The sequence below is a fragment of the Mesoplodon mirus genome, assembly GCF_964341445.2.
Source record: "Mesoplodon mirus genome assembly, chromosome: 12".
Classification (NCBI taxonomy): domain Eukaryota; kingdom Metazoa; phylum Chordata; class Mammalia; order Artiodactyla; family Ziphiidae; genus Mesoplodon; species Mesoplodon mirus.
Window position 1 is genome coordinate 2,912,954 of NC_138988.1, and position 21,758 is coordinate 2,934,711.

At 60.0% G+C, this 21,758-nt stretch overlaps 1 protein-coding gene across 1 annotated transcript in view; it reads right to left on the bottom strand.

The window, feature by feature from the left end:
* Positions 1-1,484: 1,484 nt before the first annotated feature.
* NUP210 (nucleoporin 210) overlaps positions 1,485-21,758 on the bottom strand; it is a 101,672-nt gene continuing 81,398 nt past the window's right edge. Inside the window, exons 28-40 of the mRNA XM_082638305.1 lie at positions 20,810-20,968; positions 18,012-18,103; positions 16,257-16,431; positions 14,726-14,901; positions 12,564-12,784; positions 11,231-11,367; positions 8,667-8,790; positions 7,587-7,733; positions 5,774-6,024; positions 4,465-4,681; positions 4,160-4,255; positions 3,995-4,078; positions 1,485-2,813 (exon numbers count right to left, since the gene is read on the bottom strand). Of these exons, the coding sequence (XP_082494431.1) occupies positions 2,713-2,813; positions 3,995-4,078; positions 4,160-4,255; positions 4,465-4,681; positions 5,774-6,024; positions 7,587-7,733; positions 8,667-8,790; positions 11,231-11,367; positions 12,564-12,784; positions 14,726-14,901; positions 16,257-16,431; positions 18,012-18,103; positions 20,810-20,968 (1,980 nt within the window). The 3' untranslated portion in view covers positions 1,485-2,712. The remainder of the gene's footprint in view (positions 2,814-3,994; positions 4,079-4,159; positions 4,256-4,464; positions 4,682-5,773; positions 6,025-7,586; positions 7,734-8,666; positions 8,791-11,230; positions 11,368-12,563; positions 12,785-14,725; positions 14,902-16,256; positions 16,432-18,011; positions 18,104-20,809; positions 20,969-21,758) is intronic.

The window sequence follows — 21,758 nt, forward strand, 5'->3', positions numbered from 1 at the left end:
CCCCAGACGGGGGGCCTGCACCCCTGGCCACCTCATCTCTAAACTCCATGCCTTTCCCACCCACCTGGATGCCCAGGTTCTGGGCTGTCTCGTAGCTGGTATTTCAGACCTCGAGATGTAACATTTCCAGTATGCCCCCCACACCAACACACACACAGAAAAACAGGGGGAGACAGAGAGAGAGACACAGAGTTATTTTCTGGCCAAACTTAGGAATTCTGGAGGAAAAAAAAAATCTATATGCAATACTATAATTTTAGCGCTAAATGGTGCTAAAAGCATTTTTTGGCACCCTTTAGAGAGTGAAAGTTGCTTGGTTAGTTTGGGAACAGAAAGCTGAAGCACGTCACTGGGTTTTGTGAACGCCCTCGCCTCTGGCCGGGTCTGGTTGTTTCTAGGAGCACATGCTTGAAGATGACAGTGACGTCTGGGGAGAAGAAAGCCCAGAACTCTTGCCCGTATGCCTGGGCGTCAGGGGAGGCTGTCCCGGGTTGGGGTGCAGGCTGGACACAAGGACGGCCCAGCGACTCTGGTGGCCCGACTGTCCTTGCCAGGCAGAGCCCCACCGGGTCTGCTGAGCTGGCAATGATGGGACGGGAGGTGAACAGGGCACCTATCCCTTCAGGGCACCGTTTCACCAGCTGCCTGGGACACAGCCGCTCTGTTCTGGCCCCAAATGTAGTCACATGTTGGCTTCTAGCAGCACAAGGGGCTGGGAAATGCAAATTTTGCATTGAAATTCTGGCTGCTCTTTGCCCAGCTCCTCGTCAGGGGCTCAGACTCTGAGGAGGCCGGCAAGTGACGTCAGGGACAACTGGTCTCCACCAGCAGCACCTCTGGGTGGCCTGCGACCTTGCGTGGCTACCTGTCTCTAAGCCTCCATTCCCACCCGTGACACGTGATGCCAGGCCCTGCCCCACGGGACACTCAGGATGACCCCACACGAGTGCCCCGTGAAGGCCGCAGGCAGGGCCTGGGGCTGGGAGGGCCAACCCTGAGGGGCACAGGGTGAGGGGCCGGGGGACACAGAGGAGGGGCTGCCAGCAAGGCAGCGCCAGTTAACTAATGGGGCCGGTGTCCGGCTGTAGAGGCCAGGCAGAGCGCTGGTGACCCGGGGAGATGGTCTCAGGGGGTGGGGTGGTGGAGCCAGAGCTGCAGAGAGAAGGGGACGGCTGGAGAGGGAGGGGAGCTGAGAGGCCATCTAGGTGACCCCAGCGATGTGTGGGCAGGGCTGCCACGTCCTCCGACAGGGAAGGCCTGTCTGGGGGCCTTGAGCAGGCAGCTGTGGGCAGACACCACGGCACCCCGCCCTGGTGCCTGCTGGTCCCTCAGGGGTGGGAGGGAGGCTGGGCTGTCCAGCCAGAGAAGAGAGGCTGGCAGGACACAGACCCGCTCCCCAAATGCACACAACGGCAAGCAATGTCACCAGGCCTGGGTCACTTCTGGGCAGGACGCATGTGATTCTGGCAATAATCACGCTCATCTTAAGAAATTATATAGAGCTTTATTAAATAAACCAAGTAGAAATGCGCCTATTTACATCCAAGTTGCCAGTTTGAGCTCAAGTAATATGCAAGGCACAATTCTTCCTGTCTCCAGCTTTAAAAAAATAAATTGCGCGGCCCAGTCCCAAAGGGCTGAGGCAGATTCACATGTGCAGCTCGGGGTCCACGCCTGCCGGGCTCCGCCCTTCCTGGGGGCGGCACGGCACCCCGGCCTCAGGAGGAGCCGCGTCCTGGAGGTCTCAGCTGCTGTGTGGACGAGGGCTGGGAAGGAGGGCGTTTTCCGAGTCGCCCCCTCCCCAGCCCGTCCTGGGAGCTGCCCGGAGGGAGGCCGTCCCGAGGGGCGGCAGAGGCTCAGATCCGCGAGGTGCTTTGTACAGAGGGAGGGGCAGAGAACACGGGTCTGTGCGTGGGCGGAACAGTGGAACACAAGGAAAGTCCCTGTCTCCAGGCCAAGGACACTTCCCAGCTCCGATTCCGAAGTCCCTGTGCTGATAGCGAAGCCAGGAGAGGGAGGATGAACCGGACCCCCCAGGGCCGAGGCCAAGTACACCGCTCGGGAAACAAAGCACCACAGAGGATGGCCATCCACTCACAGTGGCCCGAGGGGGGCAGGAGGCCCAGCTCCCAGCTCCCCGGCGTCTCAGGCGCTCCCGAGGCTGAGCCGGGCGCCCTGGCCCCGGTCCTGAGGCTACTTGTGCAGGGATGGGGCGGCTCCTGTCACTCGTGTCTGTTCGCTGCAATCAATTCCCAGCAGCAGCCCGACGAGGGGGAGAGTCCAGTTTCCAGAGAGAGAAGAACCCACACAAGTAAAAAATCCAATAAAAAGTCCTTTCCCTGAGACCACTGCTATCACAGCATCTACAGACCCCTTCTCCACAGACTCCCACCGGCTCCAGGTCCTGAGAAGGGAGCGATTTTAGAGACCAAGAAACTAAAAGCCAAAGTGTACATCGTCCCGAAACCCCAGACAACCGGGTTGAGGAATGAGTCAAGGTCTTTGCCTTTGCGAGACTCTCAGCAGAACAAGACAACAACAAAAGCCCCCAGACAACAAACTTAAACTCCTACTTATAAGAACAAGCTCGTGAGCACGGCCTAAACTACAGTTACAGGAAGAGGGGTGGCGGCGGCGGCGGGGCTTGCTCCAGCCTGGACCCAGCAGGCCCGGCCCCGGGGTGGTGGAGGCACGGGGTCCTGGCCCTCCTGACTAGTGGGAGGGGTACACCCGGCTCCACAGCCCCGAGGGAGGGCTGGCTCTGCGAGCAGGAAGCAGCGCGTTGAAAGGCGTTGGCGATGAGGCAGGAACATCTAGTGTGGGAAGAGAGCCCCGGTGAGCAAGGAGCCAGAGGGAGACCTCTACCTTCCTCACACCCCGCAGGGCCTACGCCAGACAACGGCTCTGAGGGGCTGCTGCCTAGCTATGCCCCTGGCTCCTGGGCCAGCGCACGAGGCCCACAGGGGCCTGCTGAGCTGCGCACGCAGCGGCCTGGACCGTGACCCTGACCTCCCGGCGCGCACAGCCTGCCAGGTCCCAGGATCCCACAGCCGTGTCCCATCCACGGGGCACACGGGGAGCGGGCCTGTCCATCTGGGCAGAGAAAGCTGCACAAACAGACTCCAACGTGTGCGAAGGGTCTGGAGTGCTCAGGGGGCAACGCGAAGTCCCCGGCGTGGCTCCAACAAACCGGGGAGGGGCGTGCTGGGGGACGCAGTTAGCAAGACGAGCGCCCACTGCAAGGACAGCTGGATGATGAATCGGAGTCGACATGGGGAAGCGAGCTGCTGAGCAGTCCACGGCTTTCCCTGGGCGTCACAGGCCTGAGAGAAGGCTGTGATTCTAGGGGTCCAGGATGCATGTAGGATCTTGTCACCCCAGGAACACCAATCTATATACACAGTTGTGTCCTCTTTCAAAAAACCCATGGAGACCTTGAAGCCAGGCCATGGCCCCATAGGTCAGTAGACACCCCCTCAAGGATTCCTCGTGGAGGGAGAGAACCCTTGAATGGGAATCCGGAGACACAGGGCTGCCACGTACAGCTGTGCAGGTTGGGTACTGCACAGCCTCAGGGGACACCACTCACAGAGAGAGGAGACCCTGGGGTTGTGCAGGGTCACCAGGGCTTCAGAACCACCAGAGGCAGGTGGACCATTAACAGAAATGAGTCCAGTGATTCTTCTCCATCCGAGAAACACCTCATTGGGACCTCCCAGAACCCTCATCTCTGAGTCAGCCCGTCCAGCCCCAGCTGAGAGCCCTTCGCGGTAGCCCCAGCGGGTGGGACCCCGGCCCCACACGCACACCCGCAGACACAGGGCTCCCTGGCACCAGCCCCTCCGGGACCAGCATCCGCCAGCTCCCGTTCCCCCACCAGCTCCCAGGCCTGCCCTCTGGGCCTCACACCCCAGCTGCAGCTCGTGCCCAGGGCCAGGCCTTCTGAGACCTGGGGACCCTCCCCCGCCGCCCACTCCTCAGGGTGGCTACTCACAGTGTGGGCTGTGCCGAGGGCTGGCTCGCGGGGAGAGGGCTGGTGGTGCGGTGGGCTCCCGGGGTGTGCAGACCGCGTGGTAGGCTGCGAGACGCACAGGTGGTTAGAGTGGGGGTGGGGACGGGGGAGCAATCGGGGGGTGGGGACACGGCACGCCCGCCTCACCTATGATCGTGACCGCGGTCCCGGCCATCAGGGCAAACAGCGTGAAGAACATGACCTGGTAGGAGTCCAGGACGTGCTGGAAGAGGCCGGCGCCGTCTGTGGTCCAAGGAAAGAGAGTTACCAAACCGTCCGCGGAGCCCCTCACGGCGTGTGCGTGCTCAGAGGGTGAGGGGCCCCGGGTGAGAGACACATCCTGCATTTCTGCTCCTGCAGCCTTCCGACTCGCGGCTCCACTCCCACCTGGAGCACTCTGCCCGTCCCTGCTGCCAAGTCCCTCCCAGCGGGTGTCCCGTCCCGTAACGCACGAGCACCAGGTCCCCGGCGATCCATCATGAAGGCCACGGTGACAGGGATGGTGATGGCCTGGTTAGTGGTGGGGCTGGAGACGGTCAGGGTGGTGGACAGAGGCCCCTGGCTGCCGGCCGTGGGGTCCGAGATGCCGACTGTGTAGGTGACGAAGCTGGGCAGCCCCAGAGACTTCTCCTTCACAAAGGCCAGAACAGCCGGGGACCCCGACTTCACCTGGGAGAGACGTCAGGGCTGAGGGCCACACCCCACGTCTGCCTGATACACGTGAGGTGCCCTCCTGGGCCCGCGGGCCGATGGCGCAGACCCTACCAGTTCCCACTTCCCAGGCAGGTGAGGAGGCCTGGGCACTTCTAGCTGACAGGCGTGCAATCCGCAAACTCAGGGAAGCACGCTGTCTATGCTGGGGCATTTTTAGGGAAAGGACAAATCAATATCATGGAATTCTAATCCAGAGCTCCTTAAAAAAAATGCTGCACTGCGTGAGCGATCACCAAACTCCAGCTTCCCAAGGGAGCAGCCAGGAGCTCTGTCCGTGGCCCGTGGCCAGCAGCCCAGCCTGGGGCCCAGCAGGCGCTCCACCACCAACAGTGACGTCATCCCCGTGTCACTGTGAGGACATTCAGCTACATTTGCCGCAGCGAGACCAGAGAAGGAGCCGGCGGAGACGCCAGTGAGCCCTTCACACATCACCCTGACCTCCTCCCGGCCTGCCGGGCCGCAGGACCGGTGTCCTGCCCGCCACTCAACGGAGGGGGAAACCCAGGCCCAGAGATGGGGACACCATCGTCCCCAGGTGTGCGGCATCAGTGGATCAGTGATAGGTTAGAGGTTAGAGCTTTTCTTCCTGCCCCTCGTCAGCGTGCCCTCCTGCCCTGAATTCATTCATGGGCACGTGACACGTTCGCTGAGCAGATGCCATGTATCAGGCAGGCCCTGCACTCAGCGCCTCCCCCGTACGTCACTTCCAGCTGGGGAAGACCGGGGGCAATCACGACCATTCACACGATTCTACGGGCTGACAGACAGCAGCAGTGCTATGGGGAAAAGGGTAAAGGGACTTCATCTAAAAAACGTTTAGTTCTTTAATTTTGCGCCATGCAGCTTGCAGGACCTCAGTTCCCTGACAGGGACTGAACGAGTGCCCTCAGCAGTGAAAGTGAGGAGTCCTAACCACTGGACCACCAGAGAATTCCCTTAAAAGTTTTAATTTTAAAGAGAGGTGGTCCAGGATTTCCACACCCCAGCTGGTCCTCCCTGCCTCTTGGTCCCCTCTGAGGCCTTGGCTCCTGCCTGGTCACCACTCACCTCCAGGTTCTCCAGAACTTCCATGGCACCAAAGACCTTGACCTCGGAGCTGGTGTAGTGGTTGCTCAAAAGGATTTCAGCTTGGTCAGTGTAAAGCCCTGGGCTGAAGGGCACCTCAGCCCCGACCTGCTCTCCAGAGAAGTGGCTGCCTGGGAGGGAGGGAGTGACCAGCAGTGCTGTCCTCTTCAGGCTCAGGTGCTTCAGCTGCTTGTCCGTAAGCCTGAGCATCGTCACCGAGCAGAGGTACTGGCCTGTGGAGACGAGGGCGTTATTCCACCTCGTCTCCGCTCCACCTAGGCCCTGAGGCTAATCATGCTCCCTGGAGGACTCCTACCCACCCTGCAGAGCCCGGGTGAGGCATGCCCTCCTCCAGGGGCCTCCTGGGAAGTCCCTCTTCAGTGCCCCCCCCCACCTTGGACACCCTTTCTGTGACCGGCTCTCCCCCTCTCTGTCTCAGAATCCTCTGTTCATGGATTCCCCCAGGGCAGGAATGCCTGGTCCAGCTCTGCATTTCAGGGCCTGGCCAGTCTGGCTCAGAACAGGGGTGAGGGAATGGTGAACAGATACCAGGACCCAACACTGGCCGTACGTGAGTGGGGGTGAGCCCCAGTACTGCTGACGCCCCAGGTGCGGCAGCAAGTTCTGTGGAGGCCTGGTTGGGACTATTCAGGGTCCGTGCCTGACCCACAGTGGGTAAAAGAGCCGAATGAACACTGCTGAGTGGTGCCTCGGAAAGCGCCAGATCCAGGAATCAGGATACCTGGGTTGGGGTCCCTCCTGTGCTCCCACCAGCCAGGAGCCCCCAGGTGAGTCGGCTTCCTTGCTGACTCTGTTTCCCTTGTCAAGTGGGGGTAACATCGCACCCCTTGTGGGGCTGTGCTGGTGAATCCACAGGGCCTGGGACCACCAAGTGCCTACTCTGTGCTAAGCCCCAAGCTCAGGTCTTGCACCCCGTGTGCCCTCAGGATACACCGCCTGTATCCCACACGGCAGCCTGGGTGCTGAGGATGCTTTTGTGCTGCTGCCAGAGGGACAGAGACGCAGAGTGAACCAGGGAGAGGAGGGCCTCGCCTGGCCCCTGGGAGCTTCAGGCTGGTGGCAGCGGATTCTTAGAAAGAACTGAGCAACATGCCAAACGGTCATCCCCAGACCCTCTCACGACAACACCGACAGTCTCGTTGCACGAGCACGGGACTCAGCGTCTCGGCATGTGCATGAGCTGGGCACCGTGCAAGCTCATCCCAGGGACTGTCCTGAGCACTCATGGCATCCTGTGAGGGGTGGCCCTCCTCTTAGAGTGACCTGGTGACACTCAGGTCACTCCACTCGGCCAGCACGCCGCTCCCACCCGTGGTGCTGGCTGCCAGTTCCACGGCTCCGGTTACCAGTTCCGTGGAGCAGTTACACTCCACAGATGCCCATGCCCTCAACTACCAGTTGAATAAAGGCCTGTCCATCCCTCTCAGAGCCCCGTCACGCCAGCAGAGCAGGGCACCACCCCTCCCATTTCACGAGGGAAGCAGCCTCCTCGCCTGCAGGCTCTGAGCCAAGAAGAGCAGGAAAGGCCTGGAACCAGGTTCCCAACTCTGAACCGAGTCCTTTCCGCCAGGTGTAGGTGGCTGCTGAGAGCAGCTGGGAATGCCAACCCCTCCCGGCGGCTGCAGGGAACCAGAGGCCGGGGTGACGGCATCAGTCCCCAGGCCGGGCTCCTGACAGATGCCGCCCCCTGGACAGACGGCCATCGTGAGCCGAATGAACCGCAGGCAAACCTGCCACGCAGCTCAGTGTTCACTTCCAAACCCCGCAGACTCACCCAGGGCAGCGTCAAACTCCGGTTCTACAGTGAAAACCTCACGGGCTGGGAAGTCGAAGATGTCTTGCTTGAACTGTAGCTGGCAGCCAAGGAGGGATTCTGGGTGCAGGGCTGCGATGCTTTCCACCTGGCTGGGGGAGCACTCACCTAGAGAAGGGAGGGGGTGAGAAGGCCGCACACCCCGGCCCCCGAGGCCCCCACCTGCAGAGCCCCGGCATGAGGACATGAGAGCAGGCCACGTGGAGGCTGGCCGGCCCGAGACCCGGACCTGTGCCCACATTCCTCCTGATGATGCCGCAGTTTATAAAAGCCGAGGACAAATTACTCATTATGTGGGAATGGGGGGCATCCTGTAGCATGGGCCATTTCAGCATGTTTTCAGAGCCCACATCCAGGGGCACGGCAGCAGGTCAGGCCCGGTAGTGCGTGTCGCCTGCTCCCGTCAGCAGGGAAAACGGGCGATTTATCCCTGGACGTCAGGAGGGCACTAGTTCCCCACGAATACCCTGAGCAGCGTTTGGGCAATGGCACAGTGCTGTCCACTTGCACTGGAGCAGGGAGAGAGGTGACCCCGAGGCAGTAGAGGTGCGTCAGAACGACGACAGTGGTAGTGAATTCTACCGGTTAAGTGGTTTTTAAAAAACAGCCTGTATTGATGCGTTTATTTCTGGCAGCTGCTGTCCAGGGCGGTCACAGGCAGGGGATGAGGTCGAACGTTCTCTGCATGACTTGGCAGAGGTAATTACGAAAATCAAAATCGGCGGCGAGGCCTCTGCTGAGCCACATTCTCTGGGATGGATAGTGGCTTTCTCTACTTGGGTGCCCTCGGGCTGACACTGCATCTCCAGCCCAGAAACAGGCAGTTTCGCGGCACTGGGCTTTCAGGAAGATCCCTTCACTGCTTCTGCCTGTGGAGGACTCGAATTTCTAAACAGCTGGAAGGGGTGGGCCAGCGGGGGTTAAATGCCCTCCTCGGAGTCAGCGAGTTTGAGTGGGAAAAGCAGCAAAACCCCATCAGAAGGGCCCGAGGCCCCGAGCCTGGCAGGGCCCACGCGGGACACACGACCCCTCACTCCTTACCTCTCAGGTTAGAGCTCCGGTCTCCCACGGTGACCATCACTTTGGAGGCCGCAACCTCCTGGAAGCTGGTCTGGACGGGACGGGTGTACCGGGCCACGATCCTCTGAGGGACGCTGACCACTATCTGGGGGGGAAGCCGAGGCAGGCCCTTGAGCGCTGACCGCACAGGCCCGGCGCCTGGGACGCAGGCACTGCCCTCCCTGCGGTACAGGGGACAGGACTGAGGCTCCGGGGCTACGTGACCTGCTCTGACGGGGCAGAGCCGGACTAGACCCCAGGCTGGCCTGACTCTCCCTGGAGCCGGCTGCCCCAGCAGCGGGGCAGGGCGACACCAGGCCTGAATGGAAGCAGCAGTCGGGGCGGGCTGCAGACTTTGGCTCGCCTGTCAGTTATGATTGTGTCCCTGCACATCAGTTGGGTTACTTAATCTTTCAGCAAAGAGACAAGGATCCAATTTACTTCACTGCCATTTATTCAGAATAAATCAGCCTGACCAACATGCAGACCCACACGGCCCAGTGGTGGCGGCCAAGGCTCATCTCGCCAAGTTATCTCCTGGCTCACCCCTGCCATCTAACCACTGAGCACCTTCCTGAGGCAGGACGAGCCTTCCTAGGCCGGGTACCCCTTCCACCCTCCTGCAGGGCCAACACTCCGCTGCGCAGGCCCAGCTGCGGGCCACCACCTCCCGGTGGAAGGCCGTCTCCGGCTCTGGGCAGGCGCCGAGCACTTCCTGCCCCCCACGGGCCTGCTTCCACCAGCACGTGAGTCCCTCGAGAGCAGGGACGGGGTCTCACTCCTCCCCAAGCTCCCGCAGACCCCGCAGCCGTGGCCGACGCTGAGCTGGCCGGCCGGCCCGTCACCCTCCACACTGACCACAGTCGCCTGCGCCCCCGCCCGGGTCCTTCCCACTGCCCCCGCCTCCTCTGCTCCTGACTTCCGCTCTGCAGTCTCCTGCCCCGTCGTCCTCCTCCACGCCGGGCAGAGGGCCCCAGGCCTGGCCCCGCTCCCTCCTGCTCCGGTAGGCCCTGTGTGTTCCCGCCACCCCCAGGGCTTCAGACCCATGTCTGTGCTGCAGGCACCCCACCCTCCGCTGTCTCCAGCTTTGAGCTCCAGACGCGCCGGCCCAGCTGCGTCACCACCAGCCCCACCTGGAGGAGCTACGAACACCTCAAACTCCCCATCATCCTCCCCCCACACTGGCGCCTCCTTCTGTGCTCCCCTCTCTGCAAAGGGCCATCCTCCCCCTCGTCGCCCCAGCCGGACCTGGAGACTCATCCCCAAGGCCTGCCTCTCCCAAGCCCCACTTCCAAGCGGTCGCCAAGCTCTGGTGACCCTCCCTCCTGAGTCTCTCCAAACCCACCCTTAGTTTCAGCCTCCCCAGGGGTGCCAGTGAGGGCCCCTCCTCTGTCTCCCGACTGCCACCCTGCAGCTATGGCCCCTCCCTCAGGCTCTTAGACTCAGCCAGGCACCAGGCAATCTTTCCAAACATACTTCTGATCTGTATCACTCTTTGCCTTAACAAAGTCTCTGATGAATCCCAACTGTGTCTGGCGTCAGTTTCAACATCTTTACCCCGAACAGCAGCAGCAGCAGCTCATACCCACGGAGCACGTGCTCTGTGCTGAGTACCATGGTAAGGGCCTCGCACACATTAATGATTCATTTAATCCACACAACAGTGTTAGCCCCATTTTACCAGTAAGAAAGCCGGGGCACAGAGAGGTCAAGTAACTTACCCAAGGTCACACAGCCTCTCAGTGGCCCAGCTGGGATTTGAACCCAGGCAGCCCGGCCCCAGAGCTTAACCACTGTCATGATCTGATCGCAAAGCTAGCCTCCGTTTCCACACACCCCGGGTTCCAGTCCCAGGGCTGGCTCTCAAACCCTGCCCGCCTTTCCCGTGCAGTGCCCTCCTCTGCCAGCTCCCTCAGCCCTGCCCGACCACCCTCTGGAGCTTTTTGGGGGGTCGGGGGGGGCACTGCTTTACTCGTCTCAAGGTGCCTCTATCTGCACTGGGCTCATCCGCACTGCAGGGTCGCAGCACTAAACACACCCGCTATTAAGTTAAAGTGCTAGATTCCACAGGGCACACGCTGCTCTAAAAATGAGACGCGTGGAACGCAGCCAGATTCTGCTCATCGATTCATTCTCAGCTGGAGATAAACAGAAGAGAGAGCGGTTCTGTTCACCTCCAGAAAGACTCAAAAGGTGACTTGCTGGGGGAGTTTAACTTTGCCGGTGACGCCAAATTGCTAAGTGGGACCACCTACGGCCGCGACTCCCGGGGGACGCCCAGGCAGACAATCCTGCCCCCAGGGCTCAGCCGAAGCGTGTGGGCGCGGGGATCACCCCCAGGAGGCCGCCTCCGTCCTCCCACCACTGTGGACAAGGGAGCCGGCAGCCTGGGTGGGGGAACCTGCCCCGACCAGGCTCACGAATCCCCATCCGCCTGCCTCCTGAGGCGCTGGAGCGGCCTTCTCCCTAACAAACGGGAATCACTCAGTACAGAATCTGAGGGTTCCACCCCGAAAGGCTCGGCCACGTAGGCCCCCAAACCCCACCTCCTTGTAGGTCTTCAGGTGCCCGGCGAGCTCGTAGTAAACGGTCACAGATCCCGCTTCCCGGGCCACGGCCACGCCCGTCTTGGGGTCGACATGGAGGATGCTGCGGGCTGATGAGCTCCAGGTCCCGGGGATGCCTGGGAGGGGAAGCTGCACGTGACCCCTCTGTCCCATGACTGACACTCCAGCCACCGCGTCTCACCTGGGTCACCTGGGCAGTGTCCTCGCCGCCCCCAGCCCCACGCTCCACTGCCCCACCACTCGGCTCCTGTGTGCGGCCACAGTGCCTCCCTGCTGGGAATCTCTTGGTCATTTCCCACCCTGGGGTGACCCGGGCGCTGGCCCCCCAGGACCGGCCCACTGCATGCCTCCCCACTGCACCGCCCCTGCCCGCCCACCCTGCTCAGCAATCCCCTTTGAACAAACAAGACGGTGGCAGGCTCTGAGCTGTCACTAGACGGCGGTCCTCAGTGAAGAGCCAATCTCATCACGTGATAAATGCAATGAAAGGATTCAACAACCACATTCTACTTGTGGCAAATAATACGTGCTTTTCTTTAAAGGCAGCGTGTAACTTCCTTTTACAATGAGTTTAATTAGGTTTAAAACAAGGGAGCCAATTAGGAAAAAAATTAAGTAAATGACTCCACGTGTGGCTCGTGGATGCACGGGTGGTGCGGACAGTCGCCCCACCGCCTAGCGGCTTCCTTGGCTGAGGTTCCCTCCTAGAGGCACCTGCCCGTGTAGCAGCCCCGCCAAGAAGCTCATCAACACCGAACAGTCAGGGACTTCCCTGGTGGTCCAGCAGTTAAGACACTGCACTTCCACCGCAGGGGGCGCAGGACCAGGGCAACTATGATCCCACGTGCCATGCGGCACGGCCACAACCACAACCAAACAAAACACAGAACAGTCAGCTCCTCAGCTGCACCAGCCACGTTTCCAGGGTCCCGTGGCTCGTGGCTATGGGGGTAGACGGTTTCCACAAGGGTGGAAAACCCTTATAGCAGGGGGGGCAAGCTTCTCTGTAGAGGCCCAGACTGTAAGTCTTTGGGGCTGTGTGGGCCCGAGGGTCTCTGATGCCACCACTCGGCCCAGCAGATGCAGCGTGAAAACGGCCACTGATGACACGGAGATGGAGGGGTGTGGCCGAGCACCAATAGCGGCCTGTTGCAGAAAGAGACGGCAGGCTGGCTGTGGCCGGGGCAGCAGTTTTCCGATGCCCGCTCTAGAACGTCACCGAGCTCCATGTGCACACCTGTCACAGCAGGCTGAGAGCCCCGTCCCACCTCCCAACCACAGAGATGGCTCCCTCGGCCAGAATCTCTCGTACCTTCCAGGCTGACCAGAACCGTGGCCAGACAGAGGACGTCCCCCACCACCACTGCTCCGGACAGCTCGGGGGAGATGGCCTGCAGGACAGGCAGCGGGACGAAGTCGGAGAGGCCGCCGTGCGCTGCGTCCCACGCTCTGAGCAGTGTCAGGCCCACGCTGACCGCACGGACCACGCAGGTGTTGTTGGTGGCGCCCTTCCCGATCTGCACAAACTCGTCCCTGGGCACAGGAGACGTGGCTCTCAGTCTCGGGAGAGGCCCCAGCTCTGAGGGAGGAGCCCGCGAAGGGCCCCCACACCTGCCCACTGCACCCTGATGTCACCCAGGTGAGGGACCCACAGGCCACACCGACCTGATTCACCCACCACCCGGGTGCGGCAGGGGGACCCACAGCCCAGACAGGATGGCCAGCGTCGCCATCCCCCCAGAGGAAAGTGATGTACCCTGTGCTCCCATCCCTTCCCAGTAGGGAACCAGGACACTCGGGGAGGCACAGGCTGCCTTCTGACGTGTTACTGGGACCAGTGACATCGCCCCTGCCCACTTCCTCATCTGCCGAGTGGGGCTGACAATGTACCCACATCACAGGCTTGATGTGAGCCGCAAACCCGGTCAGCAGCTGGAAAGGGCTTAGGCCAGCAGCCGGCACATGGTGGGCACTCAGTGACGGCAGCCCCCGCAGGGCTGGATGGACGGCTGGCTGGGCAGGGGGAGGGTCAGGGTCTCTGCTCCGCTGCCTTCCTCCCCACACCCCCAAGCCCTGACCACTCTCTTGGAGACGGATGTTCCCTGCCACAGAAGGCCCGTGTGACTTCTGCAGGGGAGCAGGGGGGCTGGACATGGGGCTCTGTTCCCTCCAGGGCAGGCTTCTCCCCAGACCGGCAGATGCCCTGCTGTGTGCACAGAGCGCCGTGGCATGCCAGAAGCCCTGGCAACCACAGCCTCAGTTGGTGGCCCCGGGGACTAGGTCACGTTCTCCACGTGACAGGTGTGGACACAGCGGCCTGGAAGGGTGACCCGCCCAAGCTCACGGGCCCCATAAAGGGCCAAGCCCGGCTTGAACAGGGCCCAACTCCAAACCCTGCTCTCCCAGGGCCCGGGCCTGGGTGTGTTCAGCCACAGGGGACACATCTGCTCCAGGGCCCACGGGAAGCCCAAGCTGCAACGGTCACCAACACCAGGACATGACCTTCTGCGCCCAAAGAGGACTCTCTGGAGCGCTACTCCTTCCTCCTAGGTCTGGGGCTCCTCTCTCCTGCTCTTAGCTTGGTCTGCGTCCCCCAGGACAACGGTTCCTAACCTTTAGAATCACCTGAAGGCCTCATTACAGCCCAGATTGTTGGGCCCTGAGAATGTGCATTTTTAAGTGTCCCAGGCGGTGGTAATGATGCTGGTCTGGGGACCACACTTTGAGAACCGCTGCTCCAGTAGACTCAGACATGTGGGCAGGTCTAGCCTGAGGCCACAGCTCTCTCTCTCCTGGAGACCACACCCTCTCTCCTCACATTAGGCCTGAGGCTGCATTTGTATCTCAGAAGCATCAGCCAAAAAGAACTGCCCTTGGAGCCCAATGGGACGTGGTATTCAAACCCCACTTCCTGGCTGTGTGGCCCTGGACAAGTGGCTTGACCTCTTGGGCCTCTACGAACGGGTGACAGCGAGGAGTCGGCGAGACGGCACGCAGAAGGGCCTGAGCGTTGGAAGGTGTGTGACGTCTCTGACCAGCTTTTGTAGCAGGTATAACTGGTGCTCTCCATCCACTGACCACAGGGCCAGGCCAGCGACCAGGGCTATATGCACCTCCCCTGCAGCCCAGCCTTCACGGCTGCACAAGATCTTATGACAAACCCCAACATCTGGGTTTTACTTCCTGCCCACTGTGGGGACACCTCTGCTGAATGATTGCAGTCCTTCTGGTAATGAAGACTCTCAGCCACGCCTCTCCTTGCTCCTGATGCCTGGCCGAGCCTGGTGCTTCCCCCGTGGCCCTGCGAGCAAGGCGCAGCCCCTGCTCTTGCGAACCGTGACTAACAAACTCTCCCCTCGGTGGCGCTGCCCTCTCCGTGTGGTCATCAGTCCCCTGCGTGAATCAGATCTGGGTCTGATCGAGACGTGACTTCATGTGGGGAACGAGGGGGGGCCCACCCTGCCCACCCTCTACCTGTTAGTTGCAAAGTTGAGGACAGAGTTGTGAGCATGGAAGATATCTCCGGAGCTGTCGTGGAAGTGGACGGTGAAGGTCACGGTCACTCCCAGGGGCAGGGCCGCCAGAGCCTCCTTGTTCTGGGTGTGCAGGGCAGGGCTCATGGAGATCCTCAGGTAGGAAACAGGGGACACCTGGGGACAGTGAGCAAGGGCAGTGACAACTGCGCCAGGAACACCTCTCTGAAGAGCCCCCTCCCGAGAACACCTGGCCCTAGCCAGTCGCCGTCTCAGGAGGCATGGGGGCTGGACCGACTTAGGGTCATGGAGAGACCGGCTCAGCCCGCGACGTCGGCACCTCCTTGCCTGGCGGCCGGTCTCGCTCTCAGGAAACCCGACCCACAAGAGTCAAAAGCCATGACTGTGAAAAATTAGATCATTATTCATGTTGCAAAAATATCCTCTGGGCTTTGACTGCTCAGCTTCTTTGGAGGACCTGGCTCTCCGGGCATTTAAAGTAGAAACAATGCCCGCTCGGACTGCAGGGGCAGCGTTGCCTGGGGACCTCCGTACGCTACAGAGCTGCCAGGAGCAGATGCCCCATTTGAAGGGGAGACGGGAAAAGGAGGGGACGATGGGTTTCGGGAGCCCTAGAGCGCAAGCTCTTGAGAGAGCAGACGTGGTTCTCTGACTCCAGGTAAAATCCATCCTGGCCAAAAAGCCAGCCCCCAAAAAACCCAATTTCTTTGACAAAGATCAGGGGTGCAGTGACCGGCACAGAGCTGGCGCTCAATACTATTTGTGGACACAGGATGGGTGGTCAGTCACTTTCACTTACTCGAAACTAGGGTGGAGGGTTCCCTGCTAGACACCCATCTTGACACAAAAAGATGTCAGGAAGGAAATAGGCCCAGGACCCAAGCAAAATCTAAATATTACAGTGGTCGTGTGTTTTCTCTATCACTGAGGATCAGTTGTGCAAAGAAAACTCTGTCCAGGATAAACCCCAGGACCCGACCCAGGGACGCCCAAGGAGAAAGTCCTGTCTCTGAGGAGCACAGAATGGCAAGGGGACACAGGAGTGCTGGCCGGGACTGGAGGACACCGACCGGGCCAGGCCGACGTGGGCTAGAACCCAGAGCCTGACTCTCAATTACTGTGTGACACTCTTGAGTCTTGGTCTCCTTGCCTGTATGACAGGTCACCTCATCCTACGAGGTGCCGTCTGTAATGTAATGGTTTCTGGGTCAAGAGCCAGCACACATTCACTGCTGACTGGTCAGGACACTGGAGGGCCAGTCCCAGAAAACCACGGACCTCTCTGGGCCTCAGTTTCCCCATCTATGAGACGAGGTCATTGCCATCAATCATCTCCAAGAATCTTCGGCTCCAACATCCAGAAGATGCTGCAGCTTCTCACCTAGGACCTTTAATAAACTCTTCCAGACAATTTCTTGGCTGGAAGGTGAGTATATTCACTTACACACCTGCGAGGGGAAAAGAGCACTGCTGATGTTATCACTCCAAAAAGGAGGCGGACGGGATCCTACCTTGACAGCCACGATGATGGTCTGGTTGGCCCCAAAGGCCTCTTGGGCGGTCACTTCGACCGTGGATGTCCCGATCATGGACCCCGACACCAGGAAGCCTTTCTCATCAACGTGCACGATGGGAACCTTCTCGGGACCGTCCAGGACATGATAGCTCAGAGAGGCGGCGCCATCCCTTCAGAAAACAAACCAGACCCGTGTTTGCAGACAGCAAGAGTGTCACAGCAAGGGGCCCGGGGTTTGGGAGTCCCGCTGCTCCCGTGAGAAGAGGCCCAACCTCAGCCCTGCCGTGCACCAGGACCCTGTGCACAGCCTGCTGCAGCTCGTCAGTTGCCAACGGGATACCTAATTTGTAAAACCAAGGGTTCCAAGGAGAGCGGCACCTTCCACGAGCTGGTCAGTGGGAGGGAAGGATGCGGGAGCTGAGGGTCCCCTCAGCAGCACAGACGCTTGCTGTCAAAGACCCTTCCGTGGTCAACTGTCTTCAGTTTGCTGAAATAAGGCAGCCTGGTGCAGCGGGAAGAGGATGGGGCTCTGAGCTGGATGGAGCCCAAAGGCAGACCCAACAGCCCGCTGACAACTGTGCATCTTTAGGCACATGTGTCCCCTCTCTCGGCCTCGGCTTCCTCAACTGTGAAATGGGAGTTATGGCCCTGCCCTGTCCTATTTCCAAGGGCCAGTAACTGGATAAGGCCACTTGCTAAGAACGTGGTTTGGAAAAGTACTGATAATATGCACTGGGGAGAAGACAGATTATGCAGTATTTTATGCTCTTTTACATATTCATTGACGTTATAAGGAAAGAAAGGAAGGAAAAGCCTCCCAGGCCTGGCCCCCGCTCACCCTCTCTCTGTGCCGCAGCCCCACAAACCCTCTGCAGATGACTTTAAGCAAATGTCATTGCTTCTGCCTCAAACTTCTCCTCCCTCATCAACCCCAGCCTCTTAACCTCCTATGCATCCTTTAAGTCCCAGCTCCAGCATGTCCACTGGGGGCGTGCCTCCCCAGATCCCCGCATGGAAGGCCTTCCTTTGGGCTGTGGCTTCAACACTGTACCTCGTTTCATTACAGCCCTTCTCTCTCTACACTGCCCTCTTACCCCCTGGACTCAAGGGCACGGCTGTCAGCCACCTCTGACCTAGAGCCCTGCACGGAGCCGGGAGGTGACACTTTTGGCCGTGCATCCCCCACGTCTGTGTGTTTCTCCAGTGGTCCTTACAATGCCCAACTTTGCACCCGCAGTTCACACACAAGGCATCACTACCCAAAGCATCGTCTCAGAATGCTGGGCAGGAGGCAGGTTTGCAGGCGGGTTTCAAAACCCCGCTTCTCTGCGTTCATGCATGTCCCCACCACCCAGCAGGGGCCGAGATCCACATTTTCACGAACCCCCAGGTGACGCCCCGGCTCCTAGACTACACGGAACAGCAAGTCTCGAAGACACAGGGGCATTCGAGAAACTGAACACCTCCAAGCTGGCACGTTTCCACCTTTGAAGCAGTGGATGTCCGCAGAAAGCATGACAGGTTCTGGGCCACAGGGAGAAGAGGGGCCCATGGGGAGATGCTGCAGACGAGCAGGGGACGTCCACAGTGACGGGGGAGGAGGGCAGAGGTCGCACCCGCTTCCGGCACGACACCAGGAGGGAGGTGCAGCTCGCCCGAGGCACCCACGGCTCCTGACGACTTCGACAAATGAGCCGTCGGATGTGAGCACAGCTTCAGAACCTGGATGAAGCCGTGTTGAGTCATGTACCTGTTTGTCTGGAGCTTGACAAATGAGTTGGGCGACATTAACACGTGTTCTGCTTCTATTTCAGGGTTCAGCAGCCGCAGCTTTTCAAACACCTGGAAGAGAGGGGGAGTTTTGTTTCCTGTGACCCCCGGAACCACGTCCAGGGTCTGCTTGTCTCCCAGGGGTGAGAGAGCCCTGTGCCAGAACCTGTCATGCAGCTGGTGATGTGGTGGTAAGGGCTGAGCTTTAAGAGGCCGAAGGCATGGTGAGGAGGGGCATCCTCCTCCTTCACCCTGCGCTGGTGAAGCCCCTGGGGCTGCTTCACAGAAGCACGGGCCTCCCCTGAGCTCTCGGGACATATGTGTGTGGAAAGCAGCAGTGACAGGGTCTAAGGTCCTGCTCGCTGATGCTGCCAGGACGGAGCCTGGAGAAAGCTCTCCATTCGCCTCTCATAGAGACATGCCGTTCCTTACGTGCCCCTCCGAGATCCACCCCCTCAGCCCTGCCTCTCACCCTCTATCCTGCCAGGCTCCAGCAGGATCCGCACAGACCTGGTATGGGGTGCCTGGTGACCTCAGGCCAGCAGCCGATACACCCGATGATGTCAGATGGACTCTAATCCTGCCACGGGGCTCCAGACCCCTCTCTGCACGCAGCCTGACGCGCCCAGCACCCTTCAGGGACCTATCTCCAGGGACCCTCAGGGCTGCTGGCGTGCTTGGCATCCGAGCCTAGATGCCAAGCACAGCTTTGGCTCCCCGCTGGCTTCTGCTTCGATCAGACCAGCGGGACGCTCCTAAGGGCCTGTGTCTAAAGTCATCTGAACTGATGGATGATTTTCCAAGAGGAAACTGGCCTGACTCCCCGCCCTCTGCGCACCGCCATGTTCTGACCATACACTCAACCTCGATTTCCTCATCTGTAAAAAGGGTCTAGAAGTAATCATCCTTGCCACGCTTGTCTCACAGAGCTGGGGGATTCGTGAGACACGATGGAGTAGCAGTGCTTCCTGACAGGGCACGGAGCATGGCCTTGGGAGCCAGACCGGGTTCTGGAGTCACGTGAGCACTTCTGCCAGGCAGGCGGCATCCAGAATGAAGCTGCCTCACTGATTACGTATCTCGCAGGAAATGCACGCACACACAAGTCCCCTCCCACTTTTCTTAGGCATGGACCTCTGTGGTCCCTCTTGAGATGGAGATGAAGGTACAAGGGAGACCTTCCTCTCCTGTTATGTGGCCGGCAGAAAAGCACCATTGCCAGCAACATGGTGACCGGCCTCGGTGCCAGGGAGACGATGGGGGCTGGGGGCTGTGATACTGGGGGGCACGTCTCCATCAAGGGGAGGCTGGCCCTTATCTCTTGCTGGTTTTGCCGTGTGGCATCATGCCATGTATTCATATTGGGCATTTAGACAAAATCTTCCTATTTTTAAATGTTGGCAACAAATAAAAATTGTTTCAAAGCACGGAATGAGCCAAATTTAACACCTCTGTGGGCTGGACGCAGCGTCTCTAAGTTTCTGATGTACTCAAAACCCATCTGCCGTCAGCCAGGGACACCGAGGCGCAGAGAGGTTAGATGACCCGACTGAGGTCACAGAATTTGGCAGCTGCAAAGCCCTGTCTTTAATTTCAGGATAGGTGTCAGAACTTGCTTCGTTTTGTTTTCAGCTAGAAGCATGTATTTGTGTGTTTCTGTGTGTATTTGTCTGTGTGTGTTTCTATGTGTGTATTTGTCTGTGTATGTGTGCGTGTCTGTGTGCCTGTGTGTGCCTGCGTGTGTATGTGTGCGTGTCTGTGTATCTGTGTGTGTGCCTGTGTGCCTGTGCAGGCAGGGGTGAGGGGGGTTGGCAGACAGGCGTTTCTCTCTTTGAAATCTGCTTCTTTGCCCCTAATGAGGTACGTGCCTGGTTTAGAAATGGTTTGCTCCTTCCTGAAGAGGGGGCTTGAACCCATTTCTTTTCTCATGATACTTAGGGGCTGCTATCAGTTTTTCTTTTCAATTTAGGGGAACCCAGACATTACTGAGGCCCAGATTAGCAGAATGGGGTCCCTGAAGCTAAAAATGCTCTTCGTTGTTTTTACAGAGGGGCCCAGAGCGGGCAGGGGTGGTAGAGAGAGACGTGGGTTGAGCCCTGGGCTGGACAGGGGTGGCTGGGCTCCGGTCCTGCCTGGTCCGAGTCCTGCTGGGTGCCCCCTCGAGGGGTTCTGTGCAGGCCACCTCCCGTCCTGAGGCTCGGTTTCCATCAGTGAACGATGGGTCGCACCCTCTGTCTGCCAGGGCACATCCCTCGAGGCCGTTCAGGACCCTCTGCTGCCCGCTCCCTGGGACCCGCAGGGGCACTTCACCCCCAGGGCTGCGGGCTCATCTAGGGCAGCCACACCTGCAGCTCCTGCCCCGCAGGCTCTGTAGGAGCCGGCCTGGGAAGTGGGGAGAGTGTGTCTGCTTCTGCTAAGTGCGCCACGTTTGTGAAATATACAGACAACTAAATGAATGCCCGGCTCAGACAATTTTCCAGGCTTTTCCCCCAAGAAGGCACCCCAGACTCTGAGCTCAGAATTATCTGCTATTCTGGGAGCGCATCAAGCTACTTCAGACCTTCAGCCCTGTGCACATGCCAGGCCCCCCAAGCCTGAAACGTCCCCCATCCGTGAAGCCCTGGGTCACCCCATCTCTGGGTTCCCACAGCACCTCATACCCCCAGCCCCAACCCCCAGCCCCCTGACACGTGCCCACACGGCCCCTGGGAGGAGCAGGGCTGCTGGGTTGGCCTTTGCTCTCCCGCTAACGGTGGCTTCTGCCCATTTGTCCTTTACCTGGATTTGGATCTCGTCAGAGAGCTCTTTGGCGAGGCCCAGCAGCTGCCCGGCTGTGGGGTCCAGGGCCTTGACCACCACCCTCAGCCCGGTGCGGCCCTTCACCCGGCCGTGCACGTTCATGGCAAAGTTGTACTGCGACGGCAACCGGAGCGATGCCTGCGACAGATGTCAAAAGTGTCCCCAAAGGGCAGAGCCGGACAGGAGCCCCAGACTCCCCGCACTGCCTGCCTGCTCTCATCCTGCTGCCTTCCAGCCCCGTCAGGGCCTGCTAACTGGGGGCTGAAGCCCGTGGCCACCCACCCCAGCACGAGCGCGGGGCACCCCATGCTGCGATGCACGCTGTTCACAGCAGCCTGTGGAAGAGGCTAGGCCAACCAGCGTTCTCACACAGGACTTCTCAGGGCCTCGACTGTGCGGGAGGTCAGGCGAATCACCGAGAAGATGTTAGACTTGGGGTGTTCCCCCCCAGAGCCCCTGTCGTGGGCTATCTGTGAAAAAGTCACATGTCCGGGTACCACGGGAACAGTCTGGGGACAGGACTCTGGTCCCATAGGGTCGGGGGGAGGCCCTCGTCCTGCACTAGATGAGCTTCAGGCAGCCTCCAGAAGACCCCCATCCCATGCCTGGCCCCCTCCCCCCCATCCACGGATAAGACAAGAAGAAACCCCCGGCACCAACCCCACTCGGGTCCTGGGTGACCAAGGCCCACCCGGGGTGGCAGCCTGTAGTTACCAGGGCCGGCACCCGGCCCACAGCCCACTGGCTGGGCGACCCTGGGCGCGTCCCCCCTCCTCACGCATGGGCTCCAGCTCATACAAACGGGGGCAGTACGTTCTCTCCAGCTGAGACTTAGGGAGGGGCCGGGGACCCCCTAGGGAGGCCTAAGGGGACAGGGGTGGGGTCCTGGGATAAACCTGGAGAAAACCCCAGGGCTGCCAGGCGTCAT